We start from the raw sequence: 22073 nt of genomic DNA on the forward strand, positions 1-22073 counted from the left end.
ATGAGCTTGAGACAGGAAAAGAAAATATTCCTTACTGATTTATTGTGTCCTAAATTGGATTTATTTGAGCAGTTTGGTTTTGGTTATTCATGGTGAAGGTTTTCTAACTCTCACGACCTGTGGATGGTCCCTGCAGAGCTGAATGAAGGTGACTGTGCCTGGTATCCCTGTTCTCTGCCTGTCTGGGAGACCTTACTGTTGTGGTGGCTCAAAACACATTCCCTTCCCACTTTTTTTCCCTCTTTGTTGTTCCCTTCTGAGGTGGCACATCATGAAGAATCTAACCTAGTCCTCAGGGTCCAGCCTAGGACTGCTGAGGGTGGATGGAAAACTCTGTGCCATCCCTCCCATGGGAGCCCCTGTGCTCTGCTCCGTCGGTGGCAGGCAGGAGGAAGGGAAGGCAATGTCACACTCAGAGCAGCCAGCCCAAAAGCCATGCAGCTTTCTTCACAGATTCTGAAGATCTGTTTCTCCAGGGCATTCCCCTTCCCAACCCCATGACACCTCCATAAAGCAGGATAACCACCTCCTGTCCACTTTGTCCATCTGAGCTGAAAAAGGTCCCCTGCAGTTGTGTCTGCATTAGCAATTCTCCTGGTTTCTGAAAGCAGTGGATGGCCATTAGTGTGACTGCTGTGGTGCTTTCTGGTTTTCATCCTCATCCATCAGCACTGCTTTACATTTGTTCAGTTCCTTTTCTGCCACCAGAGCTTGCATGGGAGAGGAAATGAACAGTTGAGTGAATGTGTAGTTTGGACTGGGACTCAAAACAACCCTTTCTGTGACTAGTGAGTGAACAGCAATGCTGGCACTTCAAAACTGACACTTCAAATACCATTACTGGCTTCTTATAAGCCACTGAAATGACCAGAGCACTTAAAACATGTTTTTAGACTCTCTTCTTGGAAACTCTGGCCTCAACCTCTTCATCACTTACAGACAGTTTAAAATATAAAGCTTCTGTTTGTAACCATAGCTTCTAGATCTAGAGAGGAAAGGAAATGGAGACTGAAAAAAATGTCAAGTCATTCTTCAACCATTTAGTTTGTTACACTCTTTCTAGGGACCATACATCACAGTCTTGAGAGACAAAATTTAGTGCAATTATTCTTCACTGGTGTCCACATCCTCACAGAACCATTACCAGCTCTGCCATGGTCTGTGTTTTAGTTGAATTATCTGGGCATCATCAGCCCTTCCACAAACAGATGTTGGAGGAGCTGCAGAAGTACTGAAACCTGACTGCACTTGCAAAAGCAATCATTCCCAAGCATTTCTTGTTTGGACAAGTGACAGAGTGGTAATGAGAAGAAAATGCTCCTGTCTGTAAACTCAATTCAAGTTGGTCTTTGAAGACAGCGAGCTACCTAAAAGCTGCCAAGCTGCCCTGAGATTGTGCAGTCCTCAGTAGGAAAGTGTCCACATTCCCACAAAACCATTAACAGAGAAGCCAAGGATTTGAATATTGTGATGGGTGTTTACTCCCCTGCCCTGGAGTTGCTTACTTCAGTTCAGAGCAAGAGTTACCAGTGAAGAAGGCAAAGGGAGCATGGAAGAGCCTGGCTCCTGCTGATGCTTTTTATGTCTCATGTGAATGATTTCATGACCTCATGAACCATCAGACTGCATCCTTCAGGAAACACATAGGGTTAAAGTGCCCTGAACCTCGCAGCAGCAGCGAATTTGGCTCCAACAACTCACTTCTATATGTTTTCATTTCAGTTTTACGCCTCAAATCTCCTGCTCCTTCAGATCCATGCTAACATTTATTAATTTTTTTTTTTCCTTTCTCCAAAGCTGCTCTTGTCTCCTTGGGTATGAGGGGGAGAGGTGTGAAATAAACCCAGACGACTGCGAGGATAATGACTGCGAGAATAACTCTACGTGTGTGGATGGCATCAACAACTATGTTTGTCTCTGCCCTCCTAATTACACAGGTAAGAAAGGACCACAACAAAAGAGCAAGAATCCATGAGAAGTGCCTGATGGGAAGGGTCCAGATGCACGTTTATTTTGTGTATGAGCCTATAATTAATCAAAAATCTAGTTCCATTTTAAGGCAGCCTGAATTTTGTCCTGGAGAGATATTAGTTCTATTAATGTTGCAATATGTGTGCTCACAAATATGGCTGCTTTTCTGAGTCAAAATACTGATGCCTCATTTGTAAAATACATTAAAAAATAGTGTTTAAGGTGTTAGATAAATCTGTACCTCAGCATACAAACTCTCTAAATGTATTTCAGAAATATTCCCAGTTCTGTGCTGAGTCTGATATACACCTGTTCTGGAAAATCTTGGCTTTTAGGGCATGGCTTTCCCCTGAGGTCTCAGAGGTCTGCATTTATTTAAAAAAAAAAAAAAAAAGAGCCTGACAATGTGCTGCTTAAGTTCATTATGTCCTTTCCACCAGTGGAGAAGCAAAGGCTGTGTGAGAAGCTGTGGGCTGAGGTGTGGCCTTCAGTGTGCACCCCTGGCAGGTGACAGAGTCCTCTGCCGAGCCCATGGCCACAGAGGTTGGGGACTGAGTTAGAAATGGGTTTAGTTTTTCCAGCTTCCATCCTGCATTTCAGATAAATTCCTTCCTAAACCTTCTGTGAGAGCAGAAACCCTTTTATACTGGGATCTAAAAATGCTTTTTCTCCAGTCGTTCTGGAATGGACTAATTCACATGGTGTTAGCCCAGCCTTCCTGGCTCAGCGTGCAGGGGTGAGGAAACACCTGCAATAGTTCCTACTTCCAGCCTTTGAAATGGGTTTATTACCTTCAGAGCATGGAGAAGTAATGAAGGGCTTCTTGTACATTGGAATATATTACATGTCAGGGGATTTAATGAGGATCAAGCTTGAGTGGCTGAGTAAAGCAGGAGGAAAGCTTCTAGAATTTCCAAACTCTTAAAATACTTTTTGTGGCTGATACAAAGGAGGCCCATGTAAATCTTCAGCTGAGAAAAGCCTTATGACTTGAATGCACGTTTATTGGAGCTCTAAAATGATATTTCTGCCAAAACCTAAAAAACTTAAGCTTAGCAAAGAGTTTTGCTTGTAGTATGTTGAGCCCACTGTGCTTATTTGTGCACTATTTTTGTCTGCTACTCTTGGGTGGTTTCAAAGAGGACTCAATACAAAGAGGCAGAGTCTTTACATTTACAAGGGGAAATATATTTGCCCAGCCAAGAAAACACATCTCTAGTAAGGAACTGAATCCAGCATATATGCAAATGTGCTTTCCTTTCTGCAGGATTATTGCAGAATTATTTTTTTTTTTCAGATAAAAAAAGGTAGGAAAGAAGTAGATTGGGATGTTTTCTCAGATGACCATCTGGATAAGGGCCAGAGAACTCGTGTGATACTTCAGAATCAGTTTTGAAATATTTTTAATCATCTTCCAGTGGTTTTTGGGGTTGTGGGGTTTTTTTTCCCACCTGAATTTTGTCTATGCTGTGACTATGCTTATTAGCAGGAGTTTGTGACATACCAGGCCCATCTTCCCATGTGGGATCACACACAACTGTTTATAACACACAATAAGCATTTGCACACATAAGCACCTGCTAACAGTGCAGGCAGTAAGTTTGACTAAGATTGAAGCAAAATGAATTTTCGAAGAAAAGAAGGAAATACTCCTGGAAAATATAACGTGAATCATAAGTGGGAAAGGTTGCAAAAATAGGGGTGTTGCTTAAAACAGAATCCGAAGGGTTCCAATAGTTTGTGTTGCTTAAAATAGGAAGAGTTTAGTGAACTGTGATACAAGAATTGCCTTCACCTGCTTTCCCTCCATTTTGGAGGGGGATATTTCATCCAACCTGATCAGTCAGCTGGAAGGACTGACTGCAGTGCAGCTGCCTGGGCTGAAACACCCCTCAGAGCCACACCTGGCCTTGGAGCACAAAGGGAGGGAGCAGCATAAAATGGTTGGAAGAACTGAAGCCATCAGCCAAACACGAGTACATAGGAGCCAAGCAACTGAGCTGCGGTTTTGAGGGTCCTCTAAGAGTTGAATCCAAACATGAGAGATTGGAAATCATGTGGAGTTGCTCAGTTAACTGAGCAGCAGCTGAGGAAGTGCCATGGAAGCACAGAGGCAAGTCATGGAGACACACTTGGGAAGGGTTTGTGTGCCTGACCTGGAAAGAGAGGGATCTGTTGACCAAAGAGTTTGACTGAAGTCTGCTATGACATCCAGGCATCTCTGTGTATGTTCTCTTTAGATAAAACTTTTTATACTGAAGGAATATCATTATCTATTTAAAAAAAAAAAAAAAGTAGGTGCAGGTGACTTCAGTACTGCACAGGAATGCTAGGAACAGAAAAGCTTTGTATGGATTTCATCTCTATTTGAATGAACAAAGAATGGATGGCAGAGAGTACTGTCCAGGGAAGCAGCTTTCCTGTGAGGTAGCCTGGGGACAATGAGCTCTTGATGTGGGACTTTGCCTAAAAGGGCACAGACATCCTTAGGCAGGATGTATCCAGTAGGACAGAAAATATAGGTAAAATCCCTTTTTCTGGTGCCCAAATATTATACTTAGTTCTGTTGTTAACAAGGAGTAGGTAGACAGAGCAAGGTTTTTTTTTCTCACCAGGACTTGTATGGAGAACAGACATTTCTTTAAAAGGGTCACTGGCTGGGCTTTGTGGCTGAACAAATCCAGACCATACATTTTTATCGATGTAATTATGCAAGAGTTGTTGGTTCTGGGTACAGATGGGATTTCTCAGCAGGTGCTGAAGTTAAACCCCACGTTAATTCAAGAGTGGTGTGTTTTACACTGGAGCATTTCTGTCCTGATCCTCTGGGGATGTTTGCAGTAACATGCAGGCTGTTGGTTAGAGGTGCCCAGCTCAGTTAGTGCAGGTTCCTGCTTTTTTCAGCTGGAGAGGCAGGCAGGCTCTGGCAGCACTGCCAGGCAGGTACCCTGAACCCCTCATCACTCCTGTGGGCTTGGATGCCACAATTCTGGTAAGACTCCAGTGATGTTTCAGTAAACGCTGCATGTGTGGAACAAATGTATGTTGTAATAGGACAAATAGTCTGACTACAGGGAGGAGGAAGATCCAAGAGCGTGTGTGTATGTGTGTTGTTCTGTAAGAAATAGTTTGGGTCCCCCTTGGTTTAGTTGAGTAATGGTTAAATCACGATAGTAAATCTTACGTTTCGAAATGAAATGCAAATTAAAAATGTGCGTGTTGAAAATTTTGACTGTTGACAGAGTCGCAGTATCCAGGCTTTGGTTTTTTCCATACCTTAGTATTTTCCTGCTCCATGTTCTGTCTGTCTAGTTTTACTCATTATAGCCTTTTTAGGAAACAGTATCCCAAATTATGATGCATGAATTTTGCTTTCATTGGTTGGAATAATGAAGGCCAAAAATCTTTCTTCAATTAATAACATTTCGCAGTGTTTTCCTTTAAAATTCTCTGACAGTCTTTCTCCCCGCTTGAAGTAGATGAAAAATGCCCAATTTGTTAAGTGACTGCTGAGGAGAGAATTTCCCACACTCCAGCCCCATTTCACTTTCATTTAAAAAAAAAGAAAAAACCCACACCAAAAAGCAACCCACGCTCCACAATAACTCTCCTTCCTAGTTCTTTTCCATCTACTGGCTTCAAAACAATGTGGAAATACAAATGGATTTTATGAAGTAGTAATTCAAGTTGAAGAAGACAAGACTGAGAGGAGGGGAGGCAGAGAGCTGAATACCATGAAAACATTCCAGCCTCTACCTGCACCACCAGGTTTCCTCACCGTTCTCACAGTCAATATTTTGTGTTTGTTGCCTGTATTTCAATAACCAAACCAACACTCGTGCTGTGTAGTAGAGTCCTGATGGCTTTTATTGTCAGCTGATGTCTTATTTTTCTTCTGCCCAGCTGGTTATTTTAATCCTGAAGCTAAATTACAAACATGTATTTCCTCCAGGACAATCATGCACCCAAAATCCAGGCAGCTCTGAGCAGTGTAGGCTGGTTTATAACCCAGTTCTGCCCTTGGTGGATGAGAGCTCCTCCTTACAGCTTTGTAGGTTTTCCTCTTCTTAAAAGAGAGACATATATAGGAACATCAAAAGAGAAAGCTATGAATTAGATAAACCACCCCAATTCTTTTCCTTTTTGTATTTTTCTAATTTCTGCCTTATACAAACGTTCTGCTCTCTCCCTGGCTTTAGAGTTTAGAAATGCAGGGTGAAATTCATAGAGCTTTTCCCTTCCACTTCTTTTTCTTATTCACTACTGTCATAGACCTCCTGGAGAGCCATCACTGTTTTGCTCATAGTCCTAGATTCAAATACAGCACCTCTTATCTCCAAAGAGATCCTCTCCTCAGCCTCATTTTCCTCTGGGTATCCAAGTGAAGAGGGGTCCAAACATATATAAAGGAACAAATGGGCTGCACCAAACATGTACTGTGTGCTTTGAATGGTTTTATGCTTTACCTGCTAGTTTATTTGGGACTTTTCCTTCCTCCTATCTGATTTTAGCCACAAGCAGAAATATGTAGCACTTCCACACAAAAAAATCCCCTCAGGAAATATAATCCTACTTTCTAAGGATCCTAAAAAGCCTCAACAAATACCCACCCTTTTTGTTCTGAAATGTAAAAAAAAAAAAAAATTAGTGGCTTCTACTGCTTAAAATAGGTCTTTTCTAAAATACACAGAGAGAGGAAGGGAGCAAGTGTTTTAAAATAGTTTGTTTCCCTGGGAAAAAGCTGCAAGCAGTTTGCATCACAGAAAAAAAATATATATATCTCAAAATAAATAATCAAAAAAAAAGCTAAAAACTATTTCTGGTTTGATGTCTTTGGAAGAGAAGGCTAAGATCTATTTTACCTTAGGGGACCTTGTGGTGTCCTGTGGTAGATGGCATCTGAGATTTTTGCAGCCATGCTGTTTTTAGACAGAGCAGAACTCCCTGTTAGTGATTATGGGCCCTTTTTCCTGGTTTATCCCGTTGTGGTGACGCTGCCTGGCCCGAGCCAAGCACCCAGACCAGCCAAACAACCCTAGGGAAAGCAGCTGTGGGGTGGCTGCCCCTGTGCTGGAGCTCTCCCACCATGACCATTGTGAGATGATGTGACAGCACCCCCAAGACAGGCACCAGTGACAGCTGGACAGGGCTGAGGTGGATCATGGCACTGTAGCTGCTTTTTCCACCCTGTGAGTTTTTAACTGCGTGTTTGATAGAGAAACAGGAAGGTTTGAGGTAGTGTGGTTCAGCCACAAGGATATAGACTGCCTAATAAACACTGAAGGCTTAAACAAGTACTTAACTATCAGCTTCTTTTAAATTTTGGAACCTTAGCTATAACTTCCCCGAGACAAACAGTGAAAATTGTGGTCAGAGTTTGGTCTGTTTTCTTCCTTTTATTTGAAGGAGTGCTGCCTTACATGGAAGTGTCTCAGTTTTAGTTACTTGGCAAATCTGAAGAGTGTTTGCTTTCTGTGCAGAACATAAAAAGGCACCCACATTCCCCAGTTGTGTAACTAGGAATGAGAAGTGCTGGAAGAGTTGGAAGGTTTTGGCTTTGTTCAAGAGCCTAAGCCCATTTCCAACCCTGTTTTTTTAGAAGAGAACCACATGTCATTGCTATCAGATTGGAGTCTCTTATCTCATCTACTGGGACTAAAGGAGGAAATAGCACAGTAACTGGCAGAGCTGCAGCCTGTCTTCAGCCTCAGTATGGGTGTCCTGTTATGTTGGAGTGCTCCAGCTCCAGGATTTCCTCTGGTCAAATTCCCATCTGTAAAATGTAAAGTGTCATGGTTGTGGAATAAGATATACCAGAGAATTTCTCTTTGTTCGTCAGGAAACAGTGTATCTATAAGAAAATGGAATGTCAGCTACTGCTGTCCTAAAGGATGGGTGGGATGAAATCATCCTCAAATGGGATGTACAGTTCATTAAATCCAGTCTGTGAAGAAGCACAGTGGGAAAGAAGCAAATCTTTCTGCATATGAAGTGCTCTGCAGAGACCTCCTTTGGTTCAAGGACCATGTTGGGTTCACTTGGCAAGGTTTTGGTGGCAGGGGAGGAAGGGGCTTGTAGGGGTGGCTTCTGTGAGAAGAGATCAGGAGCTGCTCCCTTCTCAGACCTGCCACTGCCCAAAGCTGAGCCCATCAACAATGCTGATGAAAAAACGTGAGAGAAGCAAGCATGCAAACACCAAGGCCAGTGACAAAGAGGAGGGAAGGCTCCCATGAAGACCACAGCGAGGCAGGCTGTGCCCCTGCAGCCCAGGGAGAACCCATAGAATCATAGGATCAGCTGGGTTGGAAGGGACCTCTGAGATCATCAAGTCCAACCCTTGATCCAAGCCCGCTGTGGTTACTAGATCAAGGCACTGATGCCACATCCAGTCTCATCTTGAAAACCAGCAGGGACAGAGAATCCACCACTTCCCTGGGCAGCCCATTCCAATGGCTGATCACCCTCTCTGGAAAGTATTTCCTCCTAATCTCCAACCTAACCCTCCCCTGCCACAGCTGAAGACCGAGCCCTCTTGCCTTGCTGATAGTTGCCTGAGAGAAGAGACCAACCCCCACCTGGCTCCCCCCTCCTGTCAGGGAGTTGTAGAGTGTGATGAGGTCTCCCCTGAGCCTCCTCTTCTCCAGGCTGAACAGCCCCAGCTCCCTCAGCCTCTCCTCACAGCACTTGTGCTCCAGTCCCTTCCCCAGCCTCATTGCTCTTCTCTGGACCTGCTCCAGCCCCTCAATGTCCTTCCTGAAGCAGGCTCCTGGCAGGAGCTGCAGCCCACGGAGAGGAGGAGCCCAGGCAGGAGCAGGTTTTCTGGCAGGAACTGTGTCCCTTCAGTCTGCTCCTGAAAAACTGTATCCCACAGAAGGGACCCACGGTGGAGCAGTTCTTGAAGAACTGCAGCCTGAGGGAAGGACCCACGTTGGAGAAGGTCATGAAGGACTGTGTCCCATGGGATTTAGCCCATGCCAGAGCAGGGGAACAGCGTGGGGAGGAAGGAGTGGCAGAGACAAAGTGTTTTGAACAGACCACAACCACCATTCCCCATCCCCATGTTCAGACTATATGAACCTACAGTGTGTCCAGTGTCCTCTCTGCCAGCTCTGGAAGGACATCTCAGCTAACGTGTGACAGCTCAGGTGTGACTGCACTAGACTGTGTGAATAACTGAATCAATCCCTAACAGATCCCAGACAAATGGGAAGGCATCCATGTAAAGAAATACAGCTCAAAAATTTAGGTAGTCCAGCAAGATCAGGATCTGTTCCAGGCACAGTGGTTCTGAGGGATAATGCACCTGGACATTGTCTGGTTCAGTTACTGTCTCACAGACTGCATTGTGTGGCATTTGGGATGTTGAATATGGTTTTTCATACTTTGGCAGTGCACAGAACTAGAACACGTTCCTTCTTCAGGATTCTGAAATAGTGAAAGGATCATTATTTCCATGCCCAGATCTTGTTTTATCCATTATCCTTTCATTAAACCTCAAGATTTGGGATAATTGCTCCTTGATTCTGAAAAACAAGCCACTGTGGGAATCTCGATGTGGAATCTAACTTCAGGTTCCCACTCAACAGGTGGGAAGTTACCACTTTCACCTGGTAAGTGAAAACTCTGGAGATTTTAAGAATTAACGCAGGATAAAAAGCACAAAGTAAATATTATTTAATAATTAATTAATATTTAATAATTAATACTTAAATACTAAGTATTGTGGGCAGTGTTCATCAAGCAAGAGCAAACTTCAGTAATCCTGCAGAAAGAATTCTGCTACAGTGCATTCCAGGTAATTTCCTTGATATTTTGATATCTAACATGGCAGCATTTGCTATTGAAGGATTTTCACAGAGTTTCTCATCTCTTCATTGCAAGTTCAAACAGCCTGGAAGTAAAAAAAAATTCATCTTTTTTTTAATTTTCTAAGATGAGCCTCAAATCGGTTTTATCAAACATCAACAACATTCCTTACTGAATTACACTGTTGGAGGAACATCCTATATCTGTTCCACCCAACCATTTTTGGGTTCAGTGTTCTGAAATTTCCAGTTGGCGCTGGCTTCTCTTTAAATGACTGAAAAGAGAACAGGGGAAAACAAAATAAGGAAGGTATTTCTTCCGGTACAAGTTATTAGATATAAAGTGAGCAATCTCTTAGGAGAAAAACAGCACATGAATTTTTATTAGCAGTAAAGACAAGAGTTCCATTCTGACTTACCTGGCAAAGTTCAGAACATTGCAACACACTATTTAAGTGCTCACCCTGCCCAGCCTGGAAATATTTTCTCTGTGGACACAGGCCAGGCTTTCCCCATCCTTTCCTCACTGCAAGCACGTTCCTTTTCTCAAATAATATTGTGAAATTCTTGACAGCATTTTTGCTGTTCATCTTCCAGGCCCTGCTAAAACTTCCTTAGCGTTAAGGACAGGAATATTTTCTGTGTTGCTTCATCAATTATTTCTTGAATGCTCTGAATGACAGAACAAAGTATCACCCAAGTGACTTATGGAACAAAAGAAAAATCATTGAACTCGTTGGTTGCAAATTGGTGCTCTGAATTGTCTTTTCAGAACTGCAGTTCTACTTACAGATAAATAAGTAAATACTTTTACTGCATCCAGTTTCTCTTTTACTGATTAAGGAGAAATAGTGTAACTTGGATCCTGGCTTTAAAAGCCTAATGGGGCATGAAATAAATAGCTCTCATGACAGCACAGAACGGAAAAAAGAAAGATGATTATTAAACTGTGTGTAAAAGTCCTCTTTATTGCTCTGTTGTTGTTTTGGCTTCGTTCTGAGACGTGGGGAAGGCTACAGAAAAGCCTAAGCTTGTTTCTTGGCAGCTCTTCAGAAGCACTGAGCCCTGCGGAAAGCCCCGTGAAATTCAGGGTTTTGCTGAAAAATAAGACCAGGAAAATGTTGCATGAGGCAAAAAAAACCCCAAGTTTTGTTGCGGTTTCTTAAGACAACAATCAGTGCTGGTGAAGGGGACAAGGAGGTAGTTTCAAAAGGGCAGAATACCTTTGTTATTGTTTGGAGATTTATTTTTTTTTCCTTTTTTTTGGTAATTCATGAGTCAGCAGCAATGGCAGATCCACCTGTTACTGTTCCACCTTTCAGTATACCTTGGTTCCAGTCTGAAAATTGCAATTTTTATTTTTTTTTATGGTAGATCAGAGTGCTTCCTTCATTATTTAGGATTGAAAACTGCTTCACTGATTAAAAAAGAAATATAGCTGTGGTTTCCCAGTCCATTTTATACAAGCACTTCAGAAACCTGTGCGTACCCAAAGTGGAGTTCTGATTTGAGAACGTGTGGGAGAGGGGAAAATGGGGAGGTTGGATTGTTTTCTACGTTTGGGAAAGCGTTACACTGAAGTTTTCTCTTGTTTTAGCACGATCAAATATCTTCCACGAAGACAATCAGTGCTGCTAGGAGCTGGCCTAGGATGAATGTCCAGTTTGTCTTTGGGTTCACATAACTATCCATTGAGAAACTTGGACTGGACTTTTCATGGCTGCACAGAGAAGCAGCTCTGTGTCACTCCAAAAAAACAGAGGATCAGATTTTTCCTCTGATACTGACATTAAAGCAACCAATGAATGTTGCACTCTCAGGTCTGAGGGCAGATTTTTTTGACCCAGATATTTTCTGAGTGAATAAAATATGGGAGAGAAAGACTTTGTGTAGCTGGTGCCTTGGGTTTTTTTATTTTCAGAGAGTGTTTTATTTCCCTGGCATGCTTTCTGCAGTGTCTACTGGACACTGGTGGGGCCTGAAATAATGACCCAGAAGTATTCTCTTCCTGAGATGAGGCTGCTCTAGTTGCAAGGCGTTCCCAAGTGAACTCCCTAATGAGTGATAGATGGGAAAAATAACAGGAAGGATCCTTAAATGTTCCAAGTTTTGCATGAAAAATATCATTTTTTTGGATGCTGTGTTTGGTACCTAGCCTAGAATTCTCCTACATTTTGATAGTGGTGTCTTCAGAATGACACAGTGAGTCATAATATTTGACATTTGGGGAGATTTTTACTGGATCTCTAAGCACTTGTCAAGACTGTTCAGAAGAATACTTTAAGAAGAATTATGATTTCCTTTGAGAGTTTTGAAACTGTTCATATTTTTTAAAGCCTGTTTCCTTTTCCTCAAAACAAAGCAAAACAAAAAAAGAAACTTCAAAAGTATGTGTTGACCATTTTTAGTGAGAGCATAGTTGAAGGCATCCATCCATGCTGTACTCAAGTATTAAATGGTCTTCCAAAAATATTTCCAGCTTTAGCTTATTGAGTCCTTTTAATGTCAGGCAATTAGGGTTTTTTTCATGTTTATTCTCACATAAGATTTGTAGCACCCAAGGGACATGGGGAATTCTGAGATGACAAACTGGAAGTTGTTCCAAGCATCAGAGCAAGGTCTGACCTGCTGTTTTTCAGGTCCAAGGGAGTCCCTTTGCTTGTTAGTATTTGGGAGGGTTGGTGGCCTGTGGATCTGGGGGTTGCATTAAACAGACCTGTCTCCAGTTCTGCCACCTCAGAGTGTTAATAGCTGTCCCCAGTGACAGAGGGCTTTATTGTGGCAAGACTTGAACATCTCCAGTTGCTTTTGAGGAGCAATAAAGTACAGTGGCAAACCTCAAGGCCAGTGAATGATCTGTCTCCCTGGTTCCCATGGATCTGCAGTGTTCAGTTTAACTGGCGTTTCCCCTTTCCTGAGCTGGATACCTTCGTTACATTTGCCCAGGATTTATCCAGGGTTGTAAGAAGACTTGGTAGTATTTCACAGTGGTGACTTCCTGGGTTTCCTTGGCTCCAGATGGAACTGGGTGTCTTATAACTGATACTGTGAACAATAAACTGCAGGTTGCCATGTCAGACCTCTCCAGTATTGCCAAACCCAGCCCACTAGTGAGTCATGAGGGGGTGTGTGGCACATGAATACAGGGTTTGTGCTGGTGGTGCCCCCTCTCATGGCTTGTATTCTTGCTCCACTGTCTCATTTATGAAGAGTTTTATCAAGAGAGATGTAGCTTGTACTGTAGGGAGGCTGGACATGTGGGAGAAATAACCTGACTGAGCATTAGCAGCTGGGGGAGTTAACAACTTAAACCATACCTATCAGCACCAGAGTCATCCTCGAAATTGTGCTCTCAGACACCCCTGCCAGATCACAAAACTGGTAAGAGATGAATGGTTCTGATTTGCATTTTCCATCTGAATGCTGACCTTTGTGGTTTGCTTGGCTTGTGTTTTCAAGTGTTTCTCTGTAGCCACTGGAGTGTAGAGAAATGTAAGGGTTTTTGAGTTTCTTCCAAGGCAGGTGGAGCTGCAGCTCCGTGGAAACACCTCAGAACATTGCCAGCCCTCCAGTGCCTCCCACGTTATCCTTTTTCCCACACTATCCACATGGCCTGTTTGCTTATGTGATGGTATGTGCTGTGTATAGGCACAGAAAATATGTGTAACCCTGAAACCCTGCAGATGTGCTCTTCTGATAGAGCTGCACAGGGGACTTTGGGACTGTAGCTTTTGAGGGTTTCCATGTTGAGGCTACCTGACCTTTGCTTTTCCTGCAAGGCTTTGGGAGGTGTGGGGTAGGTTGGATTCTGGGGAAGGCAAAGATTTCTGTGGTCTTTGGCTGGATCTCAAATCCTGGGGTACTGAAGTGTGACCTAATAATTTAGGACTCAGAGAAGGATTGTATTTAAATAAACTATCTGGGTTTGAACATTCTGCAACTATTAATTATTAAAATTTATACAAATCCAGGGAGATTCATGGCATGTTACACACCATACCTAGAAACAGCTGAGCTGAGCTTACATGTGATGGATTTTTTTTTTTCTGAAAAGACATCATCTCCTGTGAGCACAATAGAGCTAGTACTTCTCTTATAAATAGTGAATGTTTTATAATTGCATGCAGCCCTAAAGCTGGTTCCTATTATGGAGAGTCACAGAGGTTCGGGGGGGAGACTTTGTGGGTTGTTTTTCTTCTGCAGAATGATGTCCAATTGACTCCTTTGGCAGAGTATTAACTATGGCTAAAATATGTGTCCGTGTGAAAATGTTACGGTCTAATGAGCAACTTCACTTTTGTGTCACTTTCTTACTTTGAAATAAGAGGTTCTGGGTCAGGAACTGCCCATTTGATCCCTTGTCTGTCTCCAAGTGGAGTTTACATGTCAGCACTTTTTATACCAGCCTTTCAAACCCATGTGATAGAAACACTGTGGTCACTGTAGGTCAGAGGAGCCCAATTTAATGAAGTCTCAACAAGTTGTTTTGTCACTTCCTGATGAACTACTGAGCTGTCTCCACTGAGGGAGATTGGCCATCCCTGGATACCTTGGGTGTTCAGGGCTGTCCAAGTTGTGTTACAGCTTTATTGCTTTTCTTTTTTCCTCAGGTGAACTGTGTGATGAGGTGATCAACCACTGTGTTCCTGACCTAAACCCCTGCCAACATGAGTCCAAATGTGTTCCCCTTGACAAAGGAACCAGGTGAGCGTGTGTTGGTCTCTGCACACTGGGAAAATCCACCCATTGGCTTGGCTGGGGTTGAACTGGCAATGAGTTGGGGGCAAAAATAATCAAATTTAACACAAATAATGCAAGACTATATATGCTCCAGTCCATGTCACATTTTATCTTTAATGAATACATACATACTTTTCTAGCTTTCTGTGATTTACTTGAAAATAGTGGATGTACCCTCAGAGCAGAGAAATTATTCTGGAAGAGAGCCTGAAAAGGAGAATTTATAGAACAGTCACTGCAGAGTATCTTAACCTGCATCAGAAAACAAGGACAGTTTCCTTATGTGCTCCTTAGTGCATTTAGAAATTCAAGCAGCATAACAGGAGCCTTAACAGATCCAGAGCTGGATGGCTCTCACTCAGGACTCACCTTTTCCACTGGCCTTGCTTGGCTCATCTGGGATTTGGTGAAGTCTGTGTTTGTGTTTGCCTTTTGGGAATGACCTGCCTGTTTCACAGGGGCAAAATAAAGGCTTGTGTTTTAAATGGCAGTAGAACATCTGGAGAGTTGGGGAGTTTTGAGAGGTGCATAGTAGCAGTGTTCATCCCTTGTGTGAAGAGGGAATTTCAGAGCAATTTAGCAAATGGAGACAGCCAATTGAAAAGTCAAGATCTGTGGAAAGCTTGTCAGGAAAAGATCTTTGAATCAAAGTACAAAGGAGAGATAAATCCAGGAGAGTGCAGTGCAGTGTGAGCTGCATTCTGCACCTTCCCCTAAGGCTGTTCTCCCAGCCATCATTCAGTCCTGGGTGCTGCCTCCCGGGATTTTGTGGAGTACACCCAGTATGTCCCAGGAGAGGGGTGGTAGCACTCTTTGGTCTTCCTGGTAACTCACAGTTGGGGTCAGATTGTGTCCTGTGAAGCCACCAGATTGTCAGAACAGTGTAAACTGATACACAGGACATTTCAGGAGAGCTAAAAGGAAATGAACCAAAATTTTAGAGATGGTGGGCAGCTGGACAGTCCAGCCTTTCTTTTGGGTGAAAAGCCTCCAGATAGAAATGTTTCCAAATCTTGAGAAAGATGAAGCTATTAAATGATGAGGATGGTTCCTGAAATTATGTACAGGATAAGGAGCTGTGTGCTGGTACACAAATAGTCCCTGATGTTCTTTGCAGGTTTCATTCCTAGTTAATCCAGCACTTGGTTAATCCAGTAGCTGCATCTCACGTTATGAGATGAAGGAAGGGATGGAGACAGCTGTAGCCCTGAATGGTTTTACTCTTGCTGCAAGCATTTCCATACCTGCCACCCAAATAACTGGAGAAAATAAGACACTTTTTTTCACGTGCTTGCTAGAAAAGTGTTCCTCACAGTGAGGCCATTAACCCTTGAGGGGAGCCTAAATAACTACTTATAATTATTTTTCTAAATATAGCAAAACTGTATAGAAATAATGTAGAAAAAACTATATTTGTTTTTTCTAAATTTAGAAAAATTATATTTTTCCATACTGTTTGTCATGTTATTCCTTCCACTATTTGTAGAATGCTACAGAAAAATCCCTGATATCTTTACTGCTCCTCTCCCATTTTACTTTCTAGCAGCCAAAATTGAGAGGTGAAGGAGCCTGCCCAGCCTTGAATGTAGAGTTGTGCAAGTATTGCTATTTCTTTCATGCTTTAGTGGCACCAAACCAGTCAGAAATGGGCTGAGAGCCCTCAGCAGTTTTGCAGTGAGGTGTGTGTGCTGCTGGGGCTCACTGAAATCAGCAGCCTCTGCTCCTGTGCTGTAGCTGATCCCTTGGGCAGCCTGGTGTTCCATCCATTTAGGGTGTCATGGTGCAGGATAATGCTGCAGGCAGAAGGAGTCAAGCTCAGGTACCTCTGTCTGCTTCCAGAGGCAGGGAATATTAATGGCAGGATTCAGGCTTGTTCCTGAGCTGTTTGTGCCCTGGGCATCTGAGTAGGACACACCAGTGAGGGATATCATGGCAGCAAGGACGGTCTGTCTGTCCTGCCCTCAGCTCTAGTCAGTCCACAACTCTGCAGAGGGAAGAAAAGATGACAAAGACAGGAAAAAAATAGGAAGCCAAGTTATTTATTGATCTGGGAAGGGAAATTCCATCCTGGCCCTGCAATAGAAGCCATGATTCAGGGCTTTAAGGCAACAGGCATTGAGTGCAGATGCAAATGCCAACATTTTCAATACCACTGGACGTGTTTTTAGGTTCTCTCTGATACTGGGAATGTTGCCATCACCACAAAGCTGTAACGGAAAACAAGATTTCAATGGTAGTGGTGTCAGATGGTCACTGGGAAATGAGATAACTGATCTAATCACATAAATTACTCTCTTACCAGGATTTGAACATGAAGGTTTCTTTGCCACGTTCTTTACTGCATCAGACTTTTACTGATTGACACCTAGTCCCTTGCTGGCAGTGTGTGGGATAAGGATGGAGCTACCATGCCATCATTCCCTGGTGGGGGGAGACCTTGGTTTTCTGGGAAGACTCTGGGTGAGGAACTCATGGGGCTGAATTTCTCCCCTGCTACACTCCAGGCAGGAATTTTGTGGTAGCTTCAACCTAGATGTGACACACCAAGAGCTCAGAGGAGACTGACCCAAAAGGAATTCCATGTTTCTAAAGGAAAAGCCAAGTTTGGAAGCAAACTGGACTATTTCAGTGTCTCTTTGGCTGCACAGAGCTCTTTGCTTTCTGAGCTAAAATTGCAGGTGGCTTTTCTCCCTTCCAGCCTCCACAACTTTATTGTGCTGTTACTATAGAAGAAGAGTAGCTTTCTGTATGCCAGAAAACAAAACAAAACAAAAATCAACCAAAAAATACCATTTAACACAATGAAATTACTTCCAAAAAAAAAAACTTCAGAAAAGGAGCATGTTTTTCCATTCACTGTATTGATGTTGGAGCATGGTATAAATATAGTTTATTATTCTAAAGCTTGGAATTATTACCTGACAGCTTAAAATGCTGATTTAATGCAGCCCTGCAGAGAAAAGTGGTGGTTCTGTCATTACTGAGATAGCCAATACACATCATAAAATTGATGCATGGCAGCCCTGTATAAGGAACTGCACATCGTTCATTATTACATCACTTTATATTAGGACTGCAGGGATCAATAAAAAGCAACAGGATTAAATGCTGCCAATTCTCCTCACAAAGTCCTTTGATTGACATTATTTCCTTGCAGGTGTGACTGCAATGCTGCCAGAAAATGCTGCCCACTTCTTAGGGTTTGGGGAAGGAACACCTTTTGCTTTTTGTTCTGTTTTGTCATCTCCATTATGTTAATCACAGTATTCCCTGAGCCAGCAGGGTGTAAAAAAAGCAGTTCAGGTGTGCAGAGCTGGGACATCAACCCTCCTGTGGCTGTGGAGGGTTGTGGTGGGGCCTCTCCTGCAGGGAGGGTGGAGACAAGAAGTGTGTGGATCTGCCCAAGCTTATCCACCCAACAGCCACAGATCCACAGGCTTTGCTCCCCTGTTTTAGCCAGTCACGAGCCACATTTTGAAGTGGAGACTGAAGGTCACAGTGGCTGCTGTAGCCCTGATGCTGTGGCAGCTGCTCCGTGGCCATTGGCACACGCAGGACACGCTGCTGCACTCTGGCAAGTGCCACCCACCTCACTGCCTTGCCCTGGTGAGCTGGGGAGTGGCCAGGAGCCACACACTATCACTGGGAACCAGAGTCAGCACAATGACTGCTGCCTGCAAAGTGGAAATATTTATCCTCATCGCTCCCATGTGTCCAGTTCTTCTGAAGAAGTTTTGCACAAGGTGCTTCCTCCTGCACTTACCCCACCAGGCTGCTGGCAGGGAGGAGGAGGAGGAATAGATTGATGGAGCAGTAGTTTTGCTCTTGGTGCTGCCTCCCTCAACTTTATAATGTCTCTCCTCTTCCAGCTCTCGGTGGCAGGCACTCTGAGTCCAACCATGAGGCTCTAGCAAGAGCACAGACCTCTCTTTTATTGCTGAATTAACTGTAGTTCTTCCCTTGTCTTGGTTGAACTGGTTTGCCTTTTGTTTTCCAGATGTGCAACAACATCCAACTGAGAGGAGTAAAACGTGTTTTATGGACTAAAGAGTGTTCATGACTAAACATTGTCTGCAGTATAGATTCAAAAAAAAGGGCTGCTCAGCAATCCCAAAAGATCTGATCCAAGTCAGGGACTTTGGGAGGCATTTTCTATTGTCGGGTTATAAACTTCTGCAAGACTTATAAATAGAAGTGCTGATGCAGCCTTCGTACAGCAAACTTGAGAATTGCATAAAATAAAACCAAAAGGCAATGTCTGCAGGCTTGGGTACATCCCATGGTGATGCTCCTGTGAACGGTGTTCCCCCACAGCAGCAGGTACAGGCTTTGCCTGAGTGTCACCACGGGAAAGGACAGGCTGCAAAGACAACTTTCCGTAGTTGCAGCAGCATTTTGCCTTGCAATTGAATGGCAAACAAGTGGTGGTCTCACAACCAATGGTCTTTTCCTTTAAATTTGCTGAATTTTATGGCCTGTTTGCAGATTGCTTCCATTTGGAAGGCAGGACCTTCCTGAGCTCCGTGGAGCTGCACAGGGCCAACCTCAGACACTCGGCACCAGCAGAATCACAGTCTGGGGCACCAGAGCCACTGCCCTGGCAGAATATTGCCCTTCGGGTCTGCGAGGTTAGGGAAGATGTTGTCATCTTTAGCAGAATTGGGAGACAGCTGTGTGATCACCCTTCTCCACAGCCTTGGCTGAGGAAAAGCAGTAGTAGGGTGTTGCTTTGCTCAGCTCGAATTTCAGCAGATTGCAGAACCTCGAGTGCAGCCAGCCAGGAGGGACCTGAGCGTTTCTGATGGCAGGAGTTCTGCTTGATGCTGCCAGGAATAATTGCTAACACCTCCCCACCTCGAACCAGATTGGCTCTGGGCTGCCTGTGCGTGCTGTTGTTGTGATGGCCGAAACAAGCCATTAACGGCGACCTTCTTGCCTTTCAGATGCGAGTGCTTGCCGGGTTACAGCGGCAAGCACTGCGAGATCGATGATGACGACTGCGTGGGCCACAAGTGTCGTCACGGGGCCGTGTGTGTGGATGCTGTCAATGGCTACACCTGTGTCTGTCCCCAGGGCTTCAGGTAAGAGGGAGGCAGCTCCTCCCTGGAATGGCCGGTGGAGTGTCGGGGACACTTTCTTTAAGTGCTTTCATGCTCAGGGCTAATCAGCCTCCAGTTACAGCATTGATCTGGCATTGCCACGTGAATGGGTGGCTCGGTGCCTGTACCTGAAGGAGGTCTTAACTGGGTCCAGGGGGCTGCAATCCTGGCTTGGAAAGCAGCAATTTGCCCCTTGAGCCAGTGCTGTGTTAGTCTGCCTGCCCCAGCCTTCCCTGGTAACACACTCAGCACACGAGGTAATACACTCCCATGAATTATAGGGAGATAAAGCCAGCGTGTGCAGAGCGAGTAAAGAAGAGTAAAATTGCACGTATGAACCCTCAGACCTGGCTGCAAGAAGGTGTGAGTCTGAAGATTCTGTGACAGTGTCTCGGTGCCTCTTGGTGGAGGAGCTCAGTGTGATTTGGGCTGTAAATTTCCAGTCTCTCGTTCTGACAGCTGCCAATATATCGGACTCCTGGAAATCTCTCTGTCTGTCAAAGATAAGTGTGCTCCTCCAAATGGATTCACTAATCATTGCCTGAGGCTGGATACTGGCTTCCTTCCAGCTAAACCTTGTCTGTGTTTGAAATACACACAAGACAAAGAAGGAATACCTGAAAAGATCAGTCTTGACAAAGCAGAAATTGCGTGAACACTTATAAATCATTTTCTCTTCTTTGTATCTGCAACTGTTTTCATTCTTCTTGCTTTCATCCTTGCTGGTTTGGGGGTTTTTTCCCCTCTCAACACACATTTTTGTTCCATAGCAGGCACCCTTCCCTGAATAGGCATTGATATATAGCATGATGTCAGCCCATGGTTTCGCTGAATCAGGCTTGTTATTTACAGGGTATCAGATATCCTCTGAATTTCAAATTCATACCCTTTTCTCCATGTTTCACTCTCTGCTTCAGTCCATTTGGGGATCTTGCAGATTGGTGACTGGTAAGGCTAACATGTGACTGTCCCACAGTGGGATTGTAAATCCTCAGTGTTATCTAATTGTTAGAGTTGAGAAATGGGATTGCAAAGCCATGTCTGGAGTCAAGGGTAACTTGCGCCTGTCATCAGATGGAAGTGACTGGGAGGCTTCTGCTGCATGTCCCCTGATTTTTAGGGCCTGTCAGTACTAGGCAGTGATGAATGTGAGGGGGTTTTTCCAGGAAAGCAGAGTCACAGTGTTTGGCAGAGATGTTTTGAGTTGTGACACCGCTGGGTGGAGCAGCAGGGGTCCCTTGCCGTGTACCAAGCAGCTCTACTGGCAATTTAAGCAGTGCCCCAGCTTGACTGGTCTCACCCCATGGGCTTCCAGAGCAGAACAAGAACAGCCCAGCATTGCTCAAATGATGGGGTTTCATTCCACTAAAAGTCCTCTAAGTAGAAGAAACATCTTTCTGTACAAAACTCCAAAACTCAGCTGCCAGCTTAGACAGTACTTCATAGCCCAAGGCTATGTGGGCAAGCAAAGTAATCCTGCTGCCTGTCAACAGCACAGCCAGGATTAACTTGAGTTCTCCTCTTTGCTTTATTTTTTTTCCACTAGTCCATGCCACCTCCCTAAATTTCCTGTGCAAGATGCAAGGGAGACAAGGGTCTTCTGGGAGAAAAAGCCCTACCATGTTCCCTCTGCCAAGGCACAGAGCAAGCTGGAGCCTGCGTGTTCTCCATGCAGAATAGCCCCTGATCTTGTTTGATTTCAGGATTAAAATTCTGCTGACAAAATATGATCTCATTATTCTTCCCATGATTCCAGCCTTTTGTAGTTTAAAGGCCTGCTGCTCTGAAGGGGGTTCTGAGGTTTGGGTTTTTTCCCTGTTAAGATTACAATTGCAAATATGGTGATTGACAGAGTTCAGCCTTCTGATGTTCAGGGTTACAGACTCCCCTTTCTCAGAGCTGCCTCGGGCACGGGGATGTGTGGCAAGGAGATAACTGCAAGTGTTTGAAGGCTGCAAGTGTTGATGAAAAGGAGAGAACGTAAAGAGTGGTCTGACAAAGGTAACTAGAAGACCTAAGATGATGATTAATGAAGTTTTTTTGGCTAAGTATCAGGAATCATTTCCCAGCAGTGAGCTTGCAGAGTGCCCTCCCAATTATCCAGAGCTTATGCTGTTGTAATAAATGCACAGACCTATAACAATTTTATGGTTGTCACTACACTGTATGTCAAAGCCACTTGGAGCCACACATTAATAAGGATGTTAAAACTTACACCCTCACAGGGCTGAACAAATGGCACTTGGGTGACTTTTAACAATGTAGGTAGGGCCTCACCCACAGTGAGTGACACCTCTCTGATGACAGCCCCAAAAAGCAATAGTGCCAACATGCACACGCTTGCTTTCCCATCTTACCATTTCCAATTCACTGGTCAGATGTACTTGTGCTCCTCACAGCACCTTTCCTTAGCACTCAGCAACCTCTTGCAACTTCATAACATACTTTCATCCTGCAG

The 22073-nt window shown here is 43.9% G+C and overlaps 1 protein-coding gene across 1 annotated transcript in view; it reads left to right on the forward strand.

Annotated features, from left to right (window-relative positions):
• SLIT3 (slit guidance ligand 3) overlaps positions 1-22073 on the forward strand; it is a 481232-nt gene that overhangs the window by 429974 nt on the left and 29185 nt on the right. Inside the window, 3 exon segments of the mRNA XM_032702926.1 lie at positions 1798-1937; positions 14387-14480; positions 19460-19597. Coding sequence (XP_032558817.1) covers positions 1798-1937; positions 14387-14480; positions 19460-19597 — 372 coding nt within the window.

Source organism: Chiroxiphia lanceolata, chromosome 15 (genome assembly GCF_009829145.1).
Source record: "Chiroxiphia lanceolata isolate bChiLan1 chromosome 15, bChiLan1.pri, whole genome shotgun sequence".
Classification (NCBI taxonomy): Eukaryota; Metazoa; Chordata; class Aves; order Passeriformes; family Pipridae; genus Chiroxiphia; species Chiroxiphia lanceolata.